At 32.5% G+C, this 27,111-nt stretch overlaps 3 protein-coding genes, 1 long non-coding RNA gene and 1 pseudogene across 4 annotated transcripts; 3 read left to right on the top strand and 2 right to left on the bottom strand.

The window, feature by feature from the left end:
- The first annotated feature begins 4,453 nt into the window (after positions 1–4,453).
- On the top strand, positions 4,454–5,580 carry LOC110659197 (uncharacterized). Its single transcript, XR_002495703.2, has 2 exons — positions 4,454–4,989; positions 5,088–5,580. It is a non-coding gene; the product is annotated as an uncharacterized LOC110659197 (long non-coding RNA).
- Positions 5,581–7,596: 2,016 nt separating this feature from the next.
- LOC110659208 (probable protein S-acyltransferase 12) lies at positions 7,597–8,296 on the bottom strand (annotated as a pseudogene).
- A 6,545-nt stretch (positions 8,297–14,841) lies between these two features.
- LOC110640385 (GRF1-interacting factor 3) lies at positions 14,842–18,644 on the top strand. Its single transcript, XM_021791674.2, has 4 exons — positions 14,842–15,227; positions 16,538–16,614; positions 17,794–17,878; positions 17,948–18,644. Exons 1-4 carry the CDS (start codon positions 15,150–15,152, stop codon positions 18,332–18,334), a joined length of 627 nt encoding a protein of 208 aa, XP_021647366.1. The 5' UTR covers positions 14,842–15,149; the 3' UTR covers positions 18,335–18,644.
- Positions 18,645–19,031: 387 nt separating this feature from the next.
- On the top strand, positions 19,032–20,669 carry LOC110640384 (uncharacterized). The gene has a single exon (XM_021791672.2). The coding sequence runs from the start codon at positions 19,618–19,620 to the stop codon at positions 20,563–20,565; it is 948 nt and encodes a 315-aa protein (XP_021647364.2). The 5' UTR covers positions 19,032–19,617; the 3' UTR covers positions 20,566–20,669.
- A 2,299-nt stretch (positions 20,670–22,968) lies between these two features.
- Positions 22,969–24,884, bottom strand: LOC110640391 (transcription factor MYC2). The gene has a single exon (XM_021791681.2). It carries the CDS (start codon positions 24,512–24,514, stop codon positions 23,045–23,047), a length of 1,470 nt encoding a protein of 489 aa, XP_021647373.2. The 5' UTR covers positions 24,515–24,884; the 3' UTR covers positions 22,969–23,044.
- Positions 24,885–27,111: the final 2,227 nt, after the last annotated feature.

Here is a 27,111-nt window from a genome sequence, read left to right as displayed (position 1 = left end):
ACCTCCCACAACCACCTACAAGCGGAAAATTAGGTCGAAATCTACGAGACCCATTGCTTCTGCACCACCTCTCTCAAAGCGTAAAGAACCACCCACCCCATTTTCAGAACCACCCACCCCATTTTCAGAACCACCACCCAAAAACCCCAAAACTTCAGCCTCCACACAAGCCAAATCACCCTCTTCCAGCAAAAAGCAAACGTCAGCAGCCTCACTGGTATCAAAATTACCTTGGTCCCTTCATGATGTAACTCACAAGGCAACCTTTAAGAGACTTAAGGGAAGGAGGGTGCAACCCACTAGGTATATTTCTGCAGACTCTCTCCAATCACTTGGTTTATTTGACAATGTGGTTGCCTATCTTGATGGTATGGGTTGGATGGAATTTGTGCATAAGCAAGAAATTGTTTATCCAGCTTTAGTTTTGGAATTTATTTCCTCATTCGAAATTGCATGATGTTGATTTTAAGCAAATTATGATATTTAGATGTTTGTGACACTTTAGAGATTTTTCATTTGAAGAATTTGATAGCATTCTTGTGTTTGCAATTGATGGTCTATTTAGAGTACCATAGTAGAGGTAGCAAACAAAGGTATTTGGAATCAATTTTGGAGAATTATCACAAACCAACCTCCAAAACCTCTCAAATACTAGACACTTAGGTTTATTCATAGGCTCATTGCTAGCACTATCTTGAATTATTCATGCTATGGTGCGCTTTTCACAAGGTTAAAGTTTCTCTGGTTACTTCTTTTGTGAGCATGTGTTGCATATTGCCACCAAATCCATAGGTGACATTGTCGTGGGTGGGCTCATCATTTTGGTTTTAATCCTAAGAGCATCCAGATACTTTATACTTTGATGCCACACACCTCTCCAAAACAGATTCAACGACATTGCACAACAACCCACTACACAACCCTCTTCATCCATTCAACACTAAAGCCTTATTCACCTACCTTGAAAGGCTTAGTGATGATATATACTTTGTGGATATGAAGTCTTGATACCCTCAAGGATCGTCATGATCACCTATTTGACCTTGTCATGGAAACCAGAGATAAAAGAATTGAAGGAGATAATGACTCATGATCTTATGCCTCCTCCACCTCCATCACCTCCTCACCATCATTTTTAGCCACATCTATGGACAAGGGCAAAACAATAGAACTAGATTAGTTACTTTTGTTCAAACTTGTAGGACTTTTTCTTTGTAAATATGTTCAAACAATTTTAGTTTGTTTTTTTTCTTGAAGTTTTATTGGATAGCTATTACATTAGTTTTCTTTGATTTCCATTGCTTTCATATTTGTCCATACTGCCTATATTTGCATGTGGTTGCACATTTGTCCTTTTTGAATATTTATGCAAATGTTTATTGCCATTCATCATCCCATTATTTCTTGAATCTCATTAACTCTTTCTTTTTGGCTTTTAAATCTCACAATTCGTAATTCCTGTTTACTTTGAGTTTTGATAATGCACTACTTGAGACATTGAGGACAATGTCTAATTTACATTTTGATTTTTACTTCATTTTTCATATTTTGAGTATAGGAGCATCTCACCCCATTCCATTTACATATACTGTAAATATTTAACACATACATACATACATATACATAACACATTTACACACACATTATACATCACTTAGAAATTGTACACATTGCACACAAATAGATTTCCTCTATTTAGTTAATGCATTGCTCATTTTTAGGAATCATGCATCATGCATTAAAATCTTTGAGTATTGAAAAGTTGCCTATGAGAGTGATTTGACTTACCTTTAGTTGGGTTTGTGGATTGAAAGTTTCCTAAGAGGTGCAAGGTTTTGAAGTGTTTATCCCTTGCCTATATCTTCTTAGCCAAAAAGCCACCCAACTAGTCCTTTAGAGATGGAAGTGTTTAGAGGGAGTTATTGGATATAAGGTAGTCAAATGATGTCTCACCAATCCTAAAACAAATTTTCTAAACCTTCTTGAAAAGAGAGATGATTAGGCATTCTTTGATTTAAACCTTCTCATTTTAAACCTTTGGCCCTTTTTCCTAATTAAAATTTACCCTTGCAAACCCCTTTGAGCCTTTTTATTCCTAATTTTTCTTGAAATCCTTATTATTACCTAGCCAATGAACCAAACACTCCAACCCTTTTCATGAGAATAATTATTTATAACATTAGGTACATAAAAAAAAAAAAGAGAAAAGAAAAAAAAATGCAATAAAAGGGAGAAGAAATGCTTGTCACCTTGTAAAAGTGCTAGTATATGTGCTTTTCACCATTGTCATTCAAAATAAAAGAAATCCACCCAAAGTATTAAAAGAAATGAGTTTGGGAGTGGCAAATTTTAAGGACAATCATCAAAAGAAAATGCAAAATACAAGTTTAATGAATCAAATGTCCCTCCATTTTTATGTGTTTTGTAAACTATGCTAGCACTTGACAATCCTCATTGTGTATTTCTCTCCCTCATATATATAAAAAAAGAGAAAAATATATAATAAAATAAGAAGTGTACCTTATGTTTCAAAATTGAAAATATTCTCATGCTTTGAACCCTTTTTACCCATTTTTATTCTTAGCCTCATTTTGAACCCCATAGCCCAATTACATCCCTAAAAAGACCTTTGATCTCTTGATAGTACTTGCTACATTAGTGAAGATAGGAGTAGGGAATTTGCCTATGGGATTGGAAAATTATCCATTCATTCATTTAATTCCATCATTCTATATAGAGACACTTTGGTTATTGATTGTCCTAGAATTCCTTTTGAGCATGACTTTCTCTTTTGATTGGTTGGTTTGGGGATTTTGAATGATAATTGACTTGATGACTAAGCGGTGAAAGCTTGGATAAGCATTAAATTCTTTGCATTTTGAAGGATGGGTATATGGATTCTTATATATTTTATTATTTTAATATTTTCATAATTAAAATTTATTAAATATTACTTTAAACGGGCTGGGCTGGGCCGGGCCTGGCCTCATGCGACCTTTTATTTTAGAGCAGCCTCGGGAATCTGCGTGATGCTTGCTGATGTACTACTAATCGATAGGCATTATCAATTATCATCATTTTCGTCTCAATTCGAGTGGAAATTATCGGCAATGGATGGTTGACTTTGGGACAGATTCTCAAGATCACATCCAGTTTGAAAGTTTTCATACTCAATCCAGATGAAACAATTAATGACCATCTACTATATATATATATATATATATATATATATATATATATATATATATATATATATATATATATATATATCTTAATTTACGTTGCACTTTGTGAAGATCAATTTCTGCCCCACTGCTTGACTTCATGCTTGGAGAGGATTGAATTTAAAGGATTTGAAGGCAGAGCAAAGACATGGAAACTTTTAAGCTCGTTTAGTTAAAATATTATACATCATAGTAATCGGGAACTTCTACATTGCATAGGATTCTAATTCAATTAATATTATTTTTTTCTTCTCCCTTTATCCCTCTTTTAAATGGTTGGGCTATTTTATATATGATGAAGGTTTTATGAAAGAACACTACAAGGGTTAATTTATTGCGTAAGTTAGCTAATTACTTAACTAAAAGCTTTGGGCTGGCCACCTTTGATTAACTTATTATTATTATATGATGCGAGGCATCCCTATATGTAACTGGCGGAGGTGCCACCTGTTCCAGGGCTACTGCAGGCAAAATTTCGTATCTTTCAACAAGAGATTTTATATGTATAATTAATTGGCCTTCTTGTTTAAGTTTTGGCTTCCTAAAATACAATTCTGATTTTGCCTCTTGTATGTATGTATTTAATTTCCCTCAAGCCTTCATACAACTGTGCACACAAAGCTCCTACCTAGAAAAAGGTAAGATTAGGCCTGGCCAGAAGAAATTTCTGGTTAGTTAATGACTAAAGTCTATTTTGTTTTAGTTAAATTAGTTTTAACTTTTTTTTTTTATGTATAAAAAAGCTTTTGACTTATTATTTCTTTTTGTTTACTTGAAAGATGTATTTGATCATAACTTTAAATAATTTTTTTAATATAATTATTTTATTTTATTATAATTAACTTTTCTTTATATAATTATAACTCATTAGATCAGCTTGTAAAATTATATAAGCCCATTGTTTTTTTTTTTTTACCAGAATATAAGCCTATTTATTTGATTTATTGGCATTGGTAAGGGATAATAAACTGATCCCTAAATAAATAAATAAATTGCAATATTTTTTTTATACGTGAAAATGAGAGTTATTCTCTTTTGGGTTTTAAATATCCAAATCCCTGCATTAAGATATTTGATGATTAAATTATAAGCGTAATGACTAATAAATTAAAGATATATAATTTATTTTTAATTTAATATTTTTCTTAAGAAGATTAAAAGAATTTAGTTATAGTTAAGCCAGTTTTCAGAATTGTGAGATTTTAAATCTGAATCTAATCAGATTTAATTAAAAAAGAAAAAAAGAATAATTTATTGTAGGGAGAAGGAAAAACAAATACATATATCTCTCCCTTTAATGAAGGATAAAGGAAGAAAAGAGATACCACTTATGACCTACCTCATGTAAACTGGACAGCAACGAGCTTTGTTGTGGGCAATTGACTTTTCTTTTTCTTGGAAAAATTGGGAGCATGAAGCCAACTATTTCCTGGAAAAAAACAAATCCACTACTCTCCAAACCAACAACTAGGAAGACAACTGAATTGAAAAACATATGAAATCTACCCCGGATATCTACATCAATCACTAGTGTCATACGCTACGTATTCTATTTTCTTCTTTATATATACCTTTCAGTTAACATTTGATAACAAGGCACGTCTGGTGGGTGGCTCAATCAAGTTTTTCCTTGGATAGTTGCACGACTCGTGGAACTCTCAGTCTAATATTCTACGGTTCTTTATCTTTTCTATGCCATACCTCTCTTTAAAAAGCAGTTTAAGCAAGCTCCCACACCCTCTGGTTCTCCTTCAAACTGACTGAGGTGTGTATTCTTTCTTCTTTTTATATGTAGTTTGGTTAAAGGTTAATGATAGTCGTTCATTTTTCTTGATTTCTTCAATCTGTTCTTGAAAATTTCAGGGGAAAACTCCAAGAATTGGTTGTAGTTGATGGGAACATGCAAGGAAAATGAAGAGTTTGAGAGTGATCGTAAAGAACCCAGGAAAATTTTGAAGGCGTGCATAGCTTGTTTGTGCTCATTTTTGGTGAGCCTATCAGGAGGGCTAATTCTGGGTTATTGGGAGTATGAGTATCACCTTACAAGTAGTCAGCTATGGATGGTGCCCTTTGGTCTTATTCTTCTTGTTACTCCAGTGATCATTTTGGTGGCTCTTTTCGTCTCAGAAATCTGTATTTCGGAAGACGGCAACTCCAAAAGGAGTCAAGCCATCATTTCATTAGAAGACTCAGAGAAATGCTTGAAAGAAATTGCAGTGTGTAATTGATTTGGGTTGCTATATGTTACATCACTCGCTGTTATATATTAGGATTTGCTTTTGCTGATGGTGCATTATTGTTCATCTTATATAAAGCATAAATTTTAAGGTCAAAATGAAATTGATTTGATTGGACATATGATCAATTAGCAAAGAAATGTAGGTTTTGATTAGTTGGTGCAATAGCATGTGTGGAGCAGGCTAATGGATAAACAAACTAAAATGAATGCTGGCAATTTTATATTTATTATTATTCTTGTTCAAGCATGATTGAAGCTTGAAAATTAAAGATATAAGCAAAGATGGGATGGGATGAATAATTTAAATTAATAAGCGTGAGGTATACATGATGACAGGTTCCAACTTGTGCAGTTTTAAATGGTGATATGATAAAGTAGTTGATAAATTACAGGGGATGATGTGCTAAGCCAAGAATGTTGCCTTCCCCAGTTTCTACTTTTGTTATGGTTTATGTTCATATCTGAGCCTGTCCTAATCCTGCACTGTGTATTGTGACACCTGGCCACTCACTCATTTTCACTAAACCAATGCACACGGATAGATAATCCAAGGTAACAATCTATTTTATTAAAATAATTAATAAGATATTAATCTCATCACTCTCTAAACCTAATGACTTATAATATAACAGTGAAATCATTATGTGAAAATTAATTTCACCAATTTGGTGGGTGTGCATCCCTTGGCAACTGTACTGCTTGGTTGAGCATGAAAATATAACGATGATCTCTTGGGATGGAAAAATAGACAGGTAAACCCATGGATTACCAAAAACAACTGTTCAACAAAGAGAAGTTCAACCTTCTACTTGGAAATTATAGAATTAATTCATTTATATTTTGTTTTACATTGGAAAAATGACCTATCAAACAAAATTGATTACTTTAATTAAGGAAAATCAATGGATTCTTACAATCAGGCTCTGGAATGCAAGATAAATAATTGCATTGCATATTGGAGACAAAGAGGCTACATAATTTGATGATGACACAGAAATAGCCTCCAGATCTTAATAATCATACATTCATCCAAAAGGAAAGGTGCATACAGGTAAAATTTATAATGTCACGTCAATGAAATAATTAACAAATTAGTTACTGTTATCTGATAAATGCGTGCTTTCTTTTGATAATTATAACTATGCATCACCTGTTACGATGCCCACACTGAAATCATATCCAATTTACAATGCTGTCCATGCCAATAATTTCTAATTAACCTTATTCTTTCACAATCAATGATTTGAAAATATATGAATCTAACAGATTAAGAGAACATTTTGAGACCAAATAATAAAAAAATATGTTAAGAATATATAGCTAGAAATTGCGACAACTGAAACGAGGAAGGTTCACAAACTCACCAAGCCTCAACATCAGAGACTGTTGAGAAATCTAGGCCATTAAGAGCAATTATGATGTCTAAACGATCCTTGGAGAGCAAAGGAACGAACCATAATGTCTTCTTTGTGCCAAATACCTTAAAGAAAAACAGAACCAATACCAATAGAACACAAGACCACATCTAGAAGGAAAAATGCTTCAATGACCACAAAATTTCATAAAAGATTTAAGTAACAGCTTTATTAAATGACTTCTGTCAGCGTGAAATTTGAAGTTATGTTTAAGAAGAGACCAAGGGCAAGAAGCCACCAAAAGAGAAAAAGAAAACCTTTACGTGATTGCAAATTCTTTTCCAATTCACTAAACTGCACAATATTAAAAAAAAAAAAATTCCAAACTCAAATAGAAAAATTTCATAAAGTTTAGTTACTCAAATGTCATTATCACAAGAAAACAAATATATATAAATAAAGGAAGCCGAAGGCAAGTGTCAATTTCTACCAACTCCAACATTAAGTACTGCAAATTCCTTGACACTTTAATTTTTGCTCAGTAGAAGCAGGATCATCCTAATTTTGTGTCTTCTATTGCAATTCTTGCAATCACAAATAAACAACTCACAGTCACAGGTACGATCAACCAATATAATCCCAAAAACAGCAATTATACATGCATTAGTTACATAAAATAATTAGCAAGATAATAGAGAATCTTATATCATATAATATGTATAAAAAATGGAACAAACTAAAGATATAATGCCACCTGTTCAATATTCTGATTCCGGCCTAAGTCATGGACGTTAGAATGATTCACTAGGGGAAAACATAAATAGATCAAAGGAATAACAAAAATCTCCCAGACCACGTTAAAAAGTATTAATTGAATAAGTGTTTAAAATCAAAATATGCATTTAAAATCAATAAGCTGTGGAAAAAGATTACGAGTTGGCTTACAAACAGAGCAATGGTGGCAACGCGGCGGCTTGCCGTTCGGGCAGTGATTGCAATAGCCTACAGCTGGTCTCCTATCCAACCCATCAGAAGCAGAAAATGTAGAGCCCAAATTCTCAGGTGCTCCATAATCCGACTCATTAATACAGCTACCTCCCTCCAAATTCTCCTCCAATCGTACTGGCCTCCAGTTCTCAGGGACGGAACCAGAGTCCTTGAATACTACTCTAAAATAGCTCCACAATAAGTGTACGAGCTGCATTTTTCATTTCTATCTTGTTTAACAGAGAAGAATAAAAGTCAAGAGCACTTGCAATTGAAGAGTTAAAATTACCAGAATATGAAACACTGCAACCATCAAGATAGCCGAAAGGGAGTGGAAACCGCCGCGAAGCAACTGCGGGCCTCAGGTAATAACCAAGACGGCGTAGTAGGAGACGGCGATTATTCTGGCGACGAGAAGGATCATCATGTAGCCGAGAAACTTTGAGACCAGAACATAATTTGAATACCCCCGGATTAAAGCGGCGGCCCATCCTGGTTTGGCGCTCTATTTTTTTTTTTTTTCAGTTGGTTATTAAAATGTATTTTGTCTTGATATTTATAAATTTAAACTTTTAATTAAATTGAGTGTTTTTATAAAAACTCTTTTCATATTTCTCATCAAATGATAGTTTGATTATTTACTGTGGTACTTTGTATAGATCTTCAAATTGCCATGTTAACATTCTTTTCGATAAAAAAAGTTTGTTCAAAATTTTTGTTATTATTTTTTTATTAAATTCTAACTGAAATTCAAATTTTGTGAAGAAATTATACTATTAATTATTCCATTTATTTTTATAGCATAAATAAAAATTAACAACCATTAAACAACTTCTAAAATTCAATCATAACAATTTTGATACCTGTTAATATATAGTTGGAAACTAAATATCTTGTTAATATACAGTTGGAAACTAAATATTTAAATAAATTTGATATCTCATTATTTTAAAAATAATTTTATTATTATTAAGTTAATTTTATAATTTTATTTTGATGATTTTTTTTTTATTTTATCATACATGAAAACCTATCAGGAGAAAGTGTCATTATCATTTAAAAAAATGTGATTTGCAGTATAATGAGGTAATTATTATATTAAAGAAAAAATTACTTAAAATTAATTATTTAATATTTATATTTTAAAAAATATATTATTTAATTTATATATTTTATTTTTATTAAATTATTTAATCCTTTCATTAATTTTTATATTAGCCAATACTAGTAAAATTACTATTTGATCCCTATATTTTAGTAAAATTAATTAATTGGCTTATATGTTTAAAAAAATATATGAATTAATCAACATAATTTAATTTCCTATTAATTTTTTTTTTTTTACAAATGCATATTAAATTCATATTATCATGGGTCTCTCAAAAGTTAAAGAAAAAAAAAATCTAATACCATCTTAAAAATAGATAATTGTCAGGACCTAACTGTAAAAATAGATAATTGGCAGTGGGATCTGCTGCCACTACTTTCTCTCTCATCTTTCTCTATCTTCGCAACTTGCTAGAAACTCTATTAAAACCGGCATTTCTTGGTCGGAGAAAGAACCCTGAGCTACCAGAAGCCTGCTGTTGTTGTCTAATGTCTTATCGTCGCTAGAGATGGCCAAAAATAGCCTTGGAAGACACTGATCCCTTCATGCGCGTCTCGTGCACACCGCCCAAACTAGCTGCCATCCTTGCCATCAATAGCCTTCTCGTTGTCAACAAACCGCTTGGAAGCCAACCAAAACGTCATCAGCCTAGTGCTGGTCTCGCCGGAGGGGAAAAGAAAGGGAGAGGGAGGAAGACGAGAGGGAGAGGAGAGACCATCGGGGGAGGAGTCTGTTGCTGTTTTGCAAAAAAAAAAAAATGATTTTTTTTTTTACTTTTAATTACATAATAACTCCCTAAAATTTTCTAACTTATTCATCTGGGTATTTATTATCTCTTCAAATAGGTCAAAACTACTATTATTATATTTAAAACAAATAAAACTTTGGTAATAACAGTAAGAATTATACACTAAAGAAATTTAATTATTTTTACATATAATATAATTTAATCTTAAACAACTCTAATTGAATTTAATAATAATAATAATACAAATAACAAATAAAATAATAATAATAATAATAAATAATATAGGTAAAATAATATTCATTTAAATAAAAATATTATTATGAAAAATATTAATTTAACACAATGAATAAAATAGTAATAAATTAACAGTTTAATTAAAAATATTTCTTTAAAAAAAATTAAGTTGTTACAATAATTGTATTTTTTTTAATAGAAATATATTTCTTTATATAAAATATAAAAATACAAGGTCAAGTCCCCAGTGCACAAAATAAAATTGCTACAAACACTCAAACCTAAATTCAAGCCCAAAGATAGAAAACCTAGGGATGAACCAGGTAAGATCCAAAATCGTCTTCAACAGTAGACTACCTCCTCTTTGTCAGCATCAGTTACTGGCTGCCAATGAGAAAACTGCCAATCAATTGAAGAGAGCAAGGGAGAATAAAAACATCCTTATGGGGAGTTTTAAACACCCCACTCAAATTCAAATTCTCCCATGCTCAACATGTCTTCAAACCCAAAAACGGTGAAGGGTTGCAGCAACATCGGGAGAGAACAAAGACTCGAAGCAGTGTTGGGTGAAATCGGGAACTAGGCTTGGCTAATACATGCCTTTCATACTTTCCCTGTAGGAGAAAGTGACCAACAGGATACCACTGCTTTGAGACTACCAGCTGATCTGCACTTAGAAGTTTCAAAGCAACCTGCAGGGAAGGACAACTCAAAGGGAAGCATCTCTCTCGATCTTGATGTTCTATAACCCAAATATTATAGGGGAGACTCTGCCGAATTTTCGGCACAACTTAAGACGTCTTTGGTCTTTTTCTTAGTTTGTATTGAGTCAAATTTATTAAATGATTGTAATAAAACTGTCAGATGAGTCGAGACTTCTTTCTTGCTCCGCTCACCGCCAGGTGATCATTGTTAAGTCTGTAAGTAAAATATTAATTTTAATTGTAATTTCGATATTATTATATGTTCAAGCATGCCCATGCATCACTCATATGCATATATCTATGTAGTTAAACTCTAAGCACGTTTTATGTTGCATTCACAACTGTTAAAGTGTCATGGATGTTGTTGTGATAATTTGGAGCAGTGTGCGTGCGTTGGCGTGCGTGTGATGTGGTGTTGGTTATGGATAGGATGGGTAGACACGGCTTGAGATCTTCGCTGGGACCCGGTCCTTCGGGGTAGACACGGCTTGAGTTCTTCGCTGGGACCCCGATTTGGTTTATTAAGCGAAAGTCCGGCTTGAGTTCTTCGCTGGCACAGGTTGGATTAAAGAGAGCTGTATAGGGGATCAGCTCCCATATATTTATGATTTGACATTACTGGGTATGTGAATGCTCCAAATTACCTTTTTGCTGTTATGATATGAAAATATTGCTCATGTTTCATTTCACTCTACAGGGTGCATTAGCTTTAAATAGTTATAGAGATTATTGTTAAAATTGATATTTTACTCTCTGAGTCAAACGCTCACTCCTGTTCATTATTTTTCAGGCTACAGAAGGATTTTTGTTGTGGTTAACTTGCTTTTCTCCTTCACAGATTGTTTATTAATGTTTGTGTAATTCTATTAACTCCTAAAATTTTCGCATGTGTTAGAAATATTTATTTGTTTTGGGGACTATAATATAATTGTCATGTTGGGCCTATAAACTTATTATTATATGCATGTTTGTTAGACTGAATGAGGGAGCTGTGCTCCCATTTATTTTTTATGACATTTGAGTATGTGGAGGGTGAGCTGAGCTCTCCAATTGATTATATATTGTGTTTACAAGTCGAATGAGTCAAAAACTCTCCATTGAAAGGTCCACTTTATGGTCGGACTCTGTTCAATTGAATTCTTGAAATTGGGCCCAAATGGGTTTTAGAGTTGGGTTAAGGAATAGTTAGGCTTACTACGGGCCTTGGGGGCTTTAGACTGGCCCAGGTCCTAGTGTCGGTCCGGCCAATAGGTTGAGTCATGACAAAGCATCTCTCTCGATCTTGATGTTCTATAACCCAAACATGCAACAAAACCAATACAAGTCCCATTACAAAAGGGGTACTAAAACTGCATTAGCAAGAGATAACAAAAAAAAAAAAAAAAAACCGATTAAAGGAAAACACAGAGTATAAACAAAGAGATAGGGGGAGGATGGATGGCCAAGAGGCTAGAACTTCTCGCAACCTAGAAAACCCTGTTACTGAAGACTTAGACAAAATAGAAAAGGTATTTTAGAGAGAGAAATGTTTTTCCCTATTAAGAGAAAAAAAAAAGAAATGGATAATTGCATTTTAATGGTTGAGTTCACATGAATGAGTATCAATCATGTACCCAATCCATCTCAACTCAAATGAAAGAAAAAAAAAACTTATTAAGAAAAAAATTAAACATATATTAAATATTATTATCTAAATTATATTTAATTAATTAAATAATATAAATATTAATTAAATTAAAGATGTTAAATTTAATAATTATAATTTAAAATAAGTAAAATAAATTTTTTAATCTTCCATAAATATAAGCAATGAACTAAAGCTCATACCAACTAACTATTGTAATGTCTATACACTTTCTTGAACGTCTCTGCTTCAACTTATCTGGATTCACGTAAAAATTAAGTTGAACTTATGTGATACCATCAAGTTACAGATGGTAGAGAACTACTAATCTATTCAAAAATTAATGTGTTCTTCACTCATTTACAGTATTTTTATATGCAAAGTTAGGTATAAAAATTTTGTGTTTTTATTCCTCAAATCTTTGTAAGAGGTATCTATTTTCTTCTTCCAATTTTTTTGAGGAGAATGGATGTATGTGTAGGTTAATGTTCTTCGTTGTAAGGTTTTATGCCCAGCATACTAATAAATTAAATCAGACAACACTTTTACTAAATCAGCTAACACTTTTACCATTTTCAAGGAACAGTAAAAATACGCTTTTGCCATTAGCTAATTTACGCACACCTGATACGGGTCAGTTGACTTTTTTTTTTTTTTTTAATTTATTTTTTATCAGAAGGCTTTGTTTTCATATTGTTGCTTCTTGAAAACAAATGTACATGAATTAAGTGTCCATATGATAATATTTTCATGTTCACATTCTAATAATAAATTAGGATGACATCTATGAATAAATAAATAAATAAATTTATTATTTAAAAAATGATGGTAAGAAAAAATTAATTCTAATAAATATTAATAAATTAATATTTTTAATGTTGATATCATTACACTGCATAAATATTAATAATTTTTTATTCTAAATATTATTAATTTATTTCTTCAAAAATGCCATATTTTTTCAATTTATAAATTAGTTTTTTTAGTCAAAAGATGTTAAGTATAAAAAATAAAAAACTTTTTAATATTCGAGTTTGTTTTATAATTATATATATAATTAATAATTTCAATTTTAATAATTTTACACTTTAAAAAAGAATTATAAAATAAAAATTAGATGAATAAAAATAGTATCTTAATTTATACAAGTTATTAATTTCATTTGTAATTTTTAATTTATTATTATATTTTAACGTCCTCACTTGATTTTAATTGATTATGATATAAAATTTTTTTTTTTTTTTTTTTTTTTATTTTAATTTTATAATATTTTTTTTTTTTTTTTTTTTTTTTAAAAAAAAAAAAAAAAAAAAAAAAAAAAAAAAAAAAAAAAAAAAATTAAATTAATTAAAATTAAATAAAAAAAAAAATTATTTTTTTTTTTTTTCTTTAGAGTAGTTTTTTTTTTTTGTCCTCCTTCTTTACATCATCTTACCCTTTTTTTTATTTTTTTATTTACTCTCTTTTTTTTTTTTTTTTTTTTTTTTTTAAAATAAAAAATATAAATATATAATATTAATTTTATGCCTTAATTAATAAATTTTTTTATTAGTAAATCGAATCGATCTGAAATAAATATTGGGATTTATATTTTTTTTTATATATTTTTTTTTTTTTTTTTTTATTAAAAAATGTTATATAATTAATTGATAAGTTATTAAAAAAGAAAAACATAATGTCCACCGAAAAAAAAAAACATAATAAAGCATAATAATAGCATATTAATGAAAAAATGTTAAATCATAAACATTCAAAAATACTTATTATAAGGGGTTTTTAAAATAAAAATAAAAATTTACTTGTATGAGCTTTGATTTAATTAAAATAGAGTTTAAATTATCAAATATATATTGATTATTGAATAATATTGTGTCAAAACTCTACAAAGTGTGGATAATCACTCTTATTTAAATTAATAATGATATTAGTTTTTTATATTAGCCCATTTAGAAAAATTAAAATTATTAGGCCAATTAAATAATACAATATAAAATAAATCCCTCTGAATATTTTACTCACAAATTAAATATTAAGCAATTCTCTATTCTTAAATTATTAAAAATTAACTTAATTTTTTATGTTTTTTTTTTTGCGTAAAATAATATGGGCTCAAAAAGTAAAATTGAGAAGTAAGTAACAAATTATAAAATTAAAAGAATTTAAATATAAGCTTAAATTATTTAATGATGCAACAATTTTAACCAACTTTAGAATTTTTATTAGAATATGGCCCTCATTTTTAATATTTAGATAAAAAATACACACAACCAATTTAATGAGAGTCAATTAAATTAAGCTAAGAATAATTAAAAATATACTTTAATTATATCCATAAAATTTTAATTTCACAAAGAATTTAAATGTTTATTAATTTAGTCTAAATATCACGAATTATAAGACTGAATGAAATATTTTATCTAAAAAAAAAAAAAAACTGGCGGAATGACGCAAGCATAGTGCGAAGTTATTGTTGTGTTAAGGAGACAGACAAGCATCTGTTTTGCAATGAATATTGAGAGTTAAAATTATTTTAAGGAAAAAATATCAGTTTTTATAAAATATTTTATTATTTTAATATTTTATAATTTAAGTTTATTTAATTTAATTTTAAATTATTTTTTTTAATGCATTAAACTATTTTATACTTTGCTGGACAGTAATGGTTTGAAAGATTTTGTAATTACCTTCCGTCCTAAATTCCTGCAGAAACCTCGTCGCCGTTGAAGATTAGTCCTCAATCAAATACACTTACTTGCCCGCTTGCAGGTGCCCGCCGCACCTCCCTTTATCTGTTTCCTTATTCATGCTTGCGATTATTTCTTACTTTGTCCTTATATTTGGATTAGGGTTTATCAATTTGAGGTTTTTTTTTCTTCATTTGTGACGAGGGTAAGTTTTTTTTTTAGCTAAAAGATAGGAATACAAGATGCAGCAGCCACCGCAGATGATTCCTGTGATGCCTTCATACCCACCCGCGAACATTACCACTGAGCAGATCCAAAAGGCATATCTTTTTTCTCAACTTTCTTCATTTATAGCGTATTATGTGCATAAATGCGGATATGGGTGTGTTCTTTTGTGTCAATTAAATGATTTTGAGCTTTTGATAATTGGTTTTGAAAATATGGGTCTCGCCATAGTTGGCTTTTGAGGGGTTTATGATGGGGATGGGGGGCCTATTTTTGAAAGCGAATAATTGAAGTTATAGTACACGTTAAAGGGACAAGAATACATGGTTGGCTTATTAATTTTTCTCCTATTAGCTCAGAGTTTGGCAGTTGTTTTATGCAAGCAAATTTTATCATTTAATGCCATATTATCATTAAGGCTGTTTTTTTTGGTCTATGTTTTCTATTAGTAGACCTTGTACTATGCCTAATCAGTTGGTTACGCAGATATATCTCTGATAGACTGATAACTGTGGATTTTATGCAGATGACAATTTACTTTTAAGAAGGAGATCAAGTTAATAATAGCTTCTGAATATTTATGTATTAAATGTCGGTTTCAGCTATTAAAGTTCTTCAGCCTTTAAGTTTTGTTCTCTTCTTTTTTCCTTTTCAAATTGGTTAAGACTACTGAATAAATAAACGGACACGTGGATTAAATTAAGAGAAAACTAAGTTATACAAGTAGTTAGCGGTGATTAAATGGAACTTAGAAGTTCGAAACTAAGAAAGCCCATTTTATGTTCATTCGCTGAAATGAGACTTTATGTTCTCTTTCAACGTTTGTGTATTTATAGTGATATGCAAGTTAGTTATGAACCTGCATTATTTTTAATGAAATCTTTATCATTCAATTATGTATGATTCATTCTTGCACAGATGGATGTTCTTCGTACTTATGGGATGTAAATGAATCCAAGGGTGCTTGTACCATGCAATATGGCTGTTTAAATAATGAAATAAGCTATTGTGCCAATATACTTTTAAGATCCGATAATAATCTTTCGGTTATGAACTATCTATATTTTGTTTTCCTCTGGCTGGCATATTGACTTGTAAAAAAGCTTCCTTTTTTGTGTGACCAAGCAATCTTTAAATAACTCTTCCATATTGTGAACCATGTCACATCATTTCCAGAACTTATTCTCCTTCAATTTTGTTGATTAAATAAGTATTTCATCGTATATATCTGCTACCAACTAAATTGCTTCCAAGTGGATAAAGTGTTTAGCAGTCCACATGGCTAATAAATTCAGTTCTGCTTGAGTGTTGAACCCTATAAACAGGGCTATTGCTATGAATGGTTTGGATAGATTGTATGCTGATATGGATATCATTGTTGTTTGACTCATCTTTGTTAATGCAGTACCTTGATGAAAATAAAAAATTGATCATGGCGATATTGGACAATCAAAACCTGGGAAAACTTGCTGAATGTGCCCAGTAAGTGCCTTATTCTCTGTATTTGCATTTGTGTGCCAACACAATCCTGTTCATGCTTCTGTGCGAAGTTGTTATGCATATTCTTAATTTTGTGTGTTTTAAACCATAATGCCAGGTCGTAGTTGTGTGCATTTTAAGTAATGTTGAGGGTCCTTAGGGACTGGAACTGTTCTACTTTTTATTTCAGCGCGTATTCAGAACAATGCCACTTTGGAATCCTGAAAACCCATAAGCATTTTTAACAGTTGGCAACATATTTAAATTGGTAAATGCAATTTCAAGCATGAGATCATCTTCTGTTGAGGACATGGAGTTACATGGGCATTCTACCATTAGATTTTTTACCTGATCTTTTAATGACTTTGATTCTGAATTAGAAATATTAATTATGATCCATTCTTAGTTATCAATTAAAAGAAAGGTAAAGACAACTTTTTTCCTCCAGTTGGAAATGGGGTAGAATTGTAGACTCTGGTGCGATGTTATGATCTTAGATAATGTTTTCTTAATGATAATGATATGGGTAACTTGGAGTGCATGTAGCACTTTACAGGGTTTGGCTACTAATCTATTACAGACCATGACTTTAACTTGACAACCATTTTGTTATTGCAGGTGTTTCATCTCACTTGATTCAAGTGTTTGTTTATTGTTATAATGCTGTTACGGTTAGGATGAATAAACATCATGTGGAGATAAGTATTATTTGAACATGGGCTTTTGGAATTGAATTTCAAATGCTCAGACACTGGCTTCATATGTTGATGCACTATTGTTACAGAAATATCTGAGATTTCATTATTTTCCTGTTGGTGGATTTCATTATTTTCCTGTTGGTGGGGACCAACAATAAATTTGATGTTTACAATGACTCTGATGGTTAATGATCACACAATGAGCCTACAATGAGTTGATGTTCCATGTGAAATGTGTTTAGAATCAAGTTCAGACTGCATTTGAAAATTGGTAGTAAAAGAGGCATATCTATAACTCTATAAAGCTTGCAGGCAGTTACTTGAATTTTGTTGGACTAGAAAAGAGTTCTTAGATGGTTTTGGTTTTAGCTTATCTTTTTTTTTATGTGTACATGCATTCTAGTTCTTGTTTTAGTGTTTTTTCATGTCTGGTGTGTGTTTGTGTATCCGACATTTGTGTCTATGTAAGATTTTGATGATCTAGGTATCAAGCCCAGCTGCAAAAGAATTTAATGTATTTAGCTGCAATTGCTGATGCACAACCACAGGCACCAACAATGCCTCCCCAGGTATGCAGTTGATCTTTTAGTAGTTTAGTGACACTCACACTTCTTGCTCATCTGCACCTACACTCTCAGATGGCCCCACAGCCTGCAATGCAGCAAGGAGCATATTACATGCAACATCCTCAGGCAGCAGCAATGGCTCAGCAGTCGGGCATTTTCCCTCCAAAGATGCCATTACAATTCAATAATCCTCATCAAATGCAGGATCCTCATCAGTTACACCAAGCAGCCATTCAAGGGCAAATGGGAATGAGACCCATGGGGGCCAACAATGGCATGCATCCCTTGCATACTGAGGCAACTCTTGGAAGCGGTGGCCCATCTGCAACCGGAGGCTCTAATGATGTTCGTGGGGGAAGCAAACAGGATGCCTCTGATGCTCGGGCATCAGCTACTGATGGTCAAGGGAATTCAGTTGCCGGGCACAGTGGTGGTGATGGTTCTGAGGGCGCAAAATGACATTTCCTCTGCAGTGGTTCTACATGGATACCTCTGGCTGTTAATAGTTAGGCATTGCATACCGCAGAATTGATATTGTTCTGTGATTTCTCAATAGATTGAACAAAGAATTGGATGTTCCTGGTTTCTTTCTAGTTTTGACAAATTAGGTAGGTAAGTTGTTAGAGTCTGGATATGCCAGTGAATCTAAATGCAAACCAGGAATTGAGAGAAACAGCTGTAGATTGTAGAAGGAAGATGTGGAAGATTGTGCTCGCTAATTGTTTGTCGTTTTGCAATGGTTACTAATGCAAGCGATGGTGTTTTAGAATTCTGGGCTCAGAAATCATTGTTGCGATTGTGGGGAGTCATCGCTCCATTGTTAAAAACTCGTCGGTTATTGACATTGTTGAGTACTGACATTGGTCTGCTGAATACATCACGTGATGCCAGCCGATGCAAATGATTCATTTCAAGCCTATATCATGAAAACCGTAAAGGAAACAAAAAGAACCTTAAAGAGAAGAGGAAAGAATATAAAACAAGATAATGATACCGTGGAACCTTTCCCTAAATGAAAGAGTACGTTGAGGGTCAGACCCAAGAGAAAAAGCGGGGTAATCGTAATCATGAAGCTTCGCTTTTTCGCTAGACTCGAAATTTAGAAGAAAATTTGAGAATATATATCGGATCAAACATTAAAGATTTGCTGCGCAAGAAACTGGTAATTGTCTACTCTAAATTTTGTTGATGATCCGATACAAAATATGTTCAATGTAATGTGCCAGCCAGCTGCTAAGGATATTCAAAAGCGATCGTCATAACAATTGAATTTAAGGCCAAATTGGACTCATATGCCATAATTAAAATACAGAATGTTGATGTTTACCTACAAAAGATTTGACAATGAAAGAAGATGTCAAGGGACCTGTTCCAAGTAAAGAAAATAAACTATCTAAGAGTTACAAAAGACTACGGAAAACGATTTGATTAAATACAGGCTATGGCCCTCACAGTTCTCACGTCTGTAGCTTTGCCTTTACATTTCCTGGTCCTTTCCAATTCCCCCATCTGAGTATTAATCTCGCAACACTATCGTCCTCTCTCTTACTAAAGGCTCTTATCTTCTCTTGTTTTCCTTCTAATACTGGATAAAATTGGTGCCTGTTGGTTCTCTATTTTCCAGCAATCCTTTCAACATTAAACAAATAGCAAAGAAACCCAATACATATAACATAATTATCTTCACCACTAAGTTTAGCCAACTCTTTCATTTTTAAACCAAGAAACTACTCAACACAGACATGAAAGAAGAGCAACAGCCTTTCCATCATCAACACGGGAGCAAGAAAACAAGTTTCTCTCTCAAGTTCTTTCATTCTCCCGTGGCGTATGTTATCCTGTTTCTGCTAGCCTATGCCTTGGGTTACTTATCAGCCCCATCCCCCAGCTTCCCTCCACCATCATCTCCGGAGCCTGCCATCACTATCTTTGGAATCGCCAACAGCATCCCCACCCAACTCGACAACTTTCGAGTTACGACTCATTGCGCTAAGCGGGTCTCCTCTAGACTCGTCCGTCAAACGATTATTGACCGAATTTATAACGCCACCTCGCCTTATGACAATTTCCCCCCTGCGCACGTTAGAAGTCTCCTTCGCATCAAAAGATTAAAGGGATGGGGATCCTACGGTGCCGTTTTCGAAAACCTCATCCGAAAAGTGAAGCCTAAGGTGATCATAGAGGTTGGTACTTTCTTGGGCGCGTCGGCTCTCCACATGGCCGAGTTGACACGTAAACTCGGACTGAACTCGCAAATTCTTTGTATTGACGATTTTCGAGGGTGGCCAGGGTTTCGTGACCGGTTCAAGTACATTGACATAGTAAACGGTGACGTCATGCTGCTGTATCAGTTCATGCAAAATGTAATTTACATGAATGCCAGCAAAACGGTTTTACCGGTGCCGTTTTCAAGTGGGTCTGCTCTGGAGAAACTGTGCGAGTGGGGCGTGTATGGAGACTTAATTGAGATAGACGCGGGTCATGATTTTAACTCGGCTTGGGCGGATATAAACCGAGCATATCGGATCTTGAGACCCGGTGGGATAATATTTGGACATGATTATTTTACCGCCGCTGATAATAGAGGAGTAAGAAGAGCAGTGAATTTGTTTGCTCAAATGAATGGGCTTGAAATCCAAACGAATGGTCAACATTGGGTGATCGATTCCGCACAAGCTCCTTCCAATTAATTAATTACGTAAATTTTTGCTGTCATGTCAATACTCACTTTTATTGCTTTTTTTTTTTCCCAAAAATTAATACCCGTCAAATCTGAATTTATATTTTTAAATACAGTTCACTTGTACAATTTCTTATTTTTAATGGTGTGACTTGACTTTATTAGTTTAATTTTTTTTTGTTAATTCATAAATTTATTTGAGTATGACTAATTGTGACATTATTCATTATAATTTTTTTTTATATTGCCTGAAATAGAATAATTCTAAAAACTGTTAATTCAATTATTTTAGCTCATGGTTGTCTCTATTAAAATAATTTTAATTAATTTAATTTTTTATATATATATATTTAGATAGTGTTTGATATAAATAAATTTTATAAAATTATGCATAATTTATTTATAAATATAAAATTTTAGTATTTAGTTTGAGTGAAAATTTATTTTAAAATCTTAATAATTAATATCATAAAATTTATTGTATCTAAATTAAATTTCATCAAAATTTATAAAATTTGTAAATGAATTTCAAACTTAGAATTATATATATTTTAAGTGATAAAATTTATTATTTTTATTATATATTATTTTATTTTATTTATTTTAAATATAAGATTTATTTTATTTAAAATGAATTTTATATTTATTATAAAATATATCAAATAAAAAAATTATTTATAAATAAATTTTATAATGAAATGAATTTCACCGTAGAGTTAAACTAAATAGATTCCAATAAATACAAATAAAATTGAGTGGTTTAATTTTGGAATCTGATATCGTTCATGTCTTTTCAATGTTATTTTCTTTAGTTTCGTTGTCATCTTGTCCTGTGTTGCCCACAAAAGAGCCTGCTATATGTGGCCCAATTTTAATGAGAAAAGACTCATGCAAATGCAATCTCCATTTGTAATGTTCACTATAGTTGCGGAAAATTTTCGTTGACGAGTGACCTTATGCCAAATTTCAGGTCAAATCCAAATCAATCGTCCATCTGTAATGCTCCTTAATCTTCCAATGTAAGCAATCAAGCAAACTAGGATCAAACCCCAGAAAAAGAACAACTTTTTTGGACCCATGAAAATTGTCCTTTCGATTTGATAAAAGAGGCAACTATTAATTTAGAGGCTTGGATTTTAATAGGAAAGAATCTTTCTGTTCTCTCTCAGGCCCAAGAGAAGGAGGGAGTCTCGTCTGATCGTGAATTGGATGATAACTTGCTGGGCTCTCTTTCAGTGGAAACTGACTAATCACCTTTTTTAATATGGTGAATGAAATGTACGTAATAAAATTATGGTTTAAGGTGGCCCTAACGGAAGCTGACTGATCACCTTTTCTAATATGGTGTCTGCCATTGCTCATTTTATTAGGCCATGAAATCCTCGGTTCCATTTTGTCCAGCTAAATTTTTCACAGGTAAAATCTTAGCCCACCCTGACTCTTACAGCCACACCATTCCAAACATATGTAAAGTATGAATTTAAAAGAAAGACAATTGGGAAGGGGGTCCTTTTTTTTTTTTTGAAAATGAATCTATCTTGTCCTTATTACAGAAATTTGAAGCCTGCAAATGAGTGTCGAAATTGCTGACATATGCAAAGGCAGTGGTCCTGATCCATGTTTAATAACCTACGAAAGGGTTAAAGAAGTGGGGCCTGGTCCACTCAATTACCCAATTTCATTTTTTTCTAGTGGTCGCTTTCCCCGATAGAACCGCAGGTAAGGCTTTCCTTGTATTGTCCGCAATCAAATTGCACAGAGGGTGACCTGCCTTCATTCTATTGGTTATTCATCACCACTTTGTATTAATGCATAATTAACACATGTTAAAATTGCATCGTGGTGGGGTCTAGATTCCATGATCCATTTTCCTCTTTATATCGTCCAGTCCACAAAAGAAGAAACAACAGAAGTGGATATTTTAAGCAATGTAAAAAATTATTTCCTGTAAGCATATTGAGAAATTCTTATTTACACTGTAATTTTATGATTCTATATGAGATTTCCCTTTAAAAAATTAAGGGCAAGTAACATTCTGAAGCTGGTCTAATAAAAAAAAACAAGACCGCATACATAAAAGAACGTGCATTAACACCACAATTAACTATCATTAATTATTCATTGAATTGTAATTAAGTTATATAGTTTCTTTTCAAGTGTGCTGCTGCCATCGGCAAGGGAAACAGTAGGGAAATCATGTACAAATTTTGGTTTATTCTCTCTGAGCCTCATATTCCAACATCGGCTTCCCATATTTATTATAATTGGGAAAATTTTTCAACGCTTTTTTCAACCCACTTAGAATTTTGAATAATTCATTTTTTATGTACATACAAGAGCATTGGATGCGTTTCCTACGTAATCTATAATGATAAAAACAAAGAAATTGGAAAAAAAAAAAAAGAGAGAGAAATTAAGATGGAGAACAAAGAAATTAAATAAACCGTCCACCATTACGTATACATTACAAGCAATTATCAGCAGTAATCTTATTGTTCTAATACTCTAACGAGTGTGGATTTCAATCCCTCTTCAGTTCTGAATCCATTAGGAAGTTTAACCACCACATCTTGAACCATGAGATCGTTAACAGTGGACATACTAGCATGGTGCACTTGAAATTCAAGATCACGTAGTGCAGACAATAACCTAGCACCTGGATGATTGAGATTCTCAGATTGAACCCTAATCATGGCGTCATTACCAATAATCTTAACATCAATATCAAGTGCAAATGCAGTTCCACCAGAATTAGGCCCGGCTTGATCTACAGAAGTGGTTGTGCTTTGATTATCTGTATTATCAGTCACTTCCAATTTCGCCCTTTTGGATTTCTCTCTTTGTAGCTGTGACTCCAATTCATCAATTTTGGCCTTCAGTTCGTTTATATAGCACGCAGCATCAGATAGCAGTGATGCTTTGTCCATTCTGGAAACGTTTGGAACAACAGCTCGCAGGGCGTAGAACCGGTGGTTGAGCTTCTCCCGCCGCTGCCGCTCCGCCTCTACGTGGTTCAATGGCGTGTCTCGGCCTAACGCTGGTTTTCTCCCTCTTTTCTTCGGGGTTCTTTTCTCTATAGTCGTAGCAGCAACTAAAAGACAGTCTGAGTCAGAATGCTCCGAGTCTACGTATGAGAGGCCCGCTGTAGCACTCTCTTTCTTTGCCTCATCTTCTTGTGCGAACTTCTCCTCAGGGGCTGCATCTCCCCCTTGTATTCCTGCAATTATGCCTATATCAGCGAAAGAAATGTTCATGTCGAGTAACTGGTTGGGTATTGTGGTTGGATTGGAATTTTTGGGCATCAGACCGGCGAGATCTGACCCAAAGAGAGACTTGGCTTGTTGAACAAGGCCCCAATTCTCTCTGATCATATCAGATGAGCCCAATTCAAGAACCCCATTACACGTAGGTATGCAAACCAGGGTTTCAAGGCCATGCATTCGTGCCTCTTTGGCTCTTTCACAGTTGTAGAATTGTAGTTCCTGCCCACCAGTTAACCAGACCAAAGAACCAGTGCTAAGCGCCTTTCCAGGAATACCTTCTCCGGCCGAGAAAGATCTAGTGAGGGACATCACATAGAACCATTCAGCGTCAGTGGCATCTCTGTGATCGATCATAGACCCATCTGTGTCATGGTATTCACCGATGAGAGCTTGGATTCCATTCACGGGTCTTTTCCTCTCTAAGTTGAAGGTAGGAATGCGGTGTTGGAGGTGGCTGTTGACGGTGGTTAGTTTTGGGGATGTATCTCTGGTGCCTTGGAAGTGGCCATCTCCCCATGCGAGGAAGACGCGGCCAGTTTCATCGTTTGATGTTTGCCAGAATATGGCATAGGCCCACCAGTCAGGCTGGCTTTGGAGCATGAATTGGAGCCTCTGTTGGATAGTAGCTGGGGTTTCTTGTGATGAAGGGAGTAGCGAAGAAGAAGAAGAAGATGGAGATATGATGAGTTTCTCCATGGCTTGAGATCAATTCTGATTGTGTCAAAGAGGCAGAAAGAGGGAAATGGATGCGAAAGAGAAAGAAAAGAAACCAGATAAAAAGAAAGAGAAGAGAGGACTAGACTTTCCCGTTGGTACGGAAAAAGAAAGAGAGATGAAGAGTAGAGATAGAGTCAGGCCAAGCGCAGTACAACGTTTGAGGACAAGAAGAAAATTAAGAAAAAAAAATAGGAACAGGCATTTATAGAGGAAAATTTTCTGTTTTGGTTGCATGAAAATTGGAAAACTAGACCTGCCAAAATCAATGACATCGGATGGTTGGATTACTAGCAATTGATTAGACTGGGGCAGAAACACAATTTAAAAAAAATAAATAAATAAACACTTTACAGTGATTGCAAAGGGTTTCATGGGACAATAATAGAAGGAAGAAACAAGTTGAAGTGTAGTTTGGTGTTGGTGGGGGCCGAACCTGTAAAAATAAGCTTGGTAGCTATGTCAGCGATGAGTCCCCACTCGCACGTGAATGGAGAGCAAAACCCCAATTCCTAAGCCCCCTTCAGAATTTTAAAAAACCTTTTTTCAAAAAAAAAAAATTTTACAAATTAAAATATATCTCAAAATTATTTTTTTAACTAATATGTTTAATAAGAAAATTTTTTAATGAGGAAAGATTTAAAAAAAAAAATTCTCCATAAATAGTAAGGACAAATTTTCCATCCAATAATTGAGCAATGCAAAAAGGATAAACCTTTTATGTATAACAAATTGTTAAATTATATTGTAAAATCTGAAACCTCCATGGATGATCGACTGTTATCAAAAACTACGAGTCCACAAGCTCAGAGAGCAAGTGTGATTATTGCAAAATTCCAACATTTGAGTTCTAAGTGGTGTTACACTGAACCTGAACCTGGGTACTCTCCACCTGAACTGATTTCTGAAGCTGAACAAGACCTAAATCAAAGGTGGAAACCTTCAATGCATCCTTGTTTGAAGTTGAATGTAGATGCAGCTCATTGCTCTCGCTCTGATTATCTATCCTTTTTACTCGATTTGACTACTACCCAAACAAATCCATTGTATTTTGTTTTACATGTACAAGATTATTCATTATATAAATTACGTAATATTGACGTGAAATTAAAAAAAAAAATTAAAAAATAAGAAGCTTTCAATATCAGTTGTTTTCATAATATGGCCCCACCAGACAAACGACTGTGCCAATCCAAACGAGATATTTAAATTCATTAAGATTACTCCTACGCCAATCACATCATTAATATGTGACATTTATTTTCACAAAATATAATTTGGCACGTGGCCTGCTCATGTATCATTCAGCATTCGGTCATTTTCATGATTAATTAATTAATATAATTAAAGATTATATTAAATTAAAAGATTTAATAAATATTATCTTTTATTTATTGTCTTTATCTGCAAAGATAAAAACACTTAGAATTGACATTTATTGTATTTGCACAAACAATGCAATTACTTTATAGATTTGACTTTTCATTGCCTTAAATGACTATTAACAGTTCCCACGTGTTAATAGTTTTTCTTTCTTTAATTAATTATTCTGTCTCCCTCTCTTATTTTAATCCAAATTCAGATGCTTATAACTATGGCGATAAGATGACTATATCCAATTAATTAATGCATGTCACTGTTTATCAAACCTATCTCTCTAATTTTAATTAATTTTTTTTAACAAGATAGTAGTTTATTTATATAAATATTATTTAATCGTTATACTTCAAAAACTTATTTAAATTGATATTTAATTTTAAATAATTTTAATTGAATTGCGTATTATCAAAATTCTAGAAAAATTAAAAAAAAAAAACATTTTTTTATCATACACAGAAGGACATGAATTTTCTTCCTAACCTTTTAATAATATATATTAAAAAAATTTTATATATTCACCTATCAATATTTTTCTGTTCTCTGACTGCATGTATTAGAAAATCTTCTATTAAAGTTGATTGTATATTATTAATTTTTTAATATTTAAAATTTTAAATATATAACATATTTTTAATAAAATAAATATTAGTACTATAATTAAAAAAATATTAATTTATAATTGATTAGTTTTGTATGCGTGAGACTAAGACATGGTGATTAATTAATTCATTAATTATATATATAAATAAAAGTAATATATTAATTATTAAAATAAATAAAAACTTTAATTCGTGATAATTACATAAAGTTATTTAAAATTGAAAGAATCCTTAAATTATATAAATGCATTACAATTTTATTTCATATAGATGTACGAAATTTCATAAAAAAAAAGTTTAATAAATAAATAAATAAATAAATCGCTTGCTAGTGAGTACACGTGTATTTACGAATTAATTATCCGTTGAACCAATGCCAAATGGATTGAAGCGAGGCGATGAGACATTTGTGGGCAAAATCTAACCCAACCATGCAGACTTCTTGGGAAGATTATATATTTTGGTGTAGTACTCTCTCTCTCTCTCTCTCTCAAATGTATGCCTCCTACAATATAAAGTGAACCTTACAGCATGCACGTAAATTTATAATATATGTATAATAAAAAAAATACATAATTTATATAATTTTATTATAAATTT

This window comes from Hevea brasiliensis, chromosome 9, assembly GCF_030052815.1.
Source record: "Hevea brasiliensis isolate MT/VB/25A 57/8 chromosome 9, ASM3005281v1, whole genome shotgun sequence".
In the NCBI taxonomy this organism is placed as follows: domain Eukaryota; kingdom Viridiplantae; phylum Streptophyta; class Magnoliopsida; order Malpighiales; family Euphorbiaceae; genus Hevea; species Hevea brasiliensis.
The sequence above is the reverse complement of the archived record's forward strand: the minus strand, read 5'-3'. Positions and strand labels throughout refer to the sequence as shown.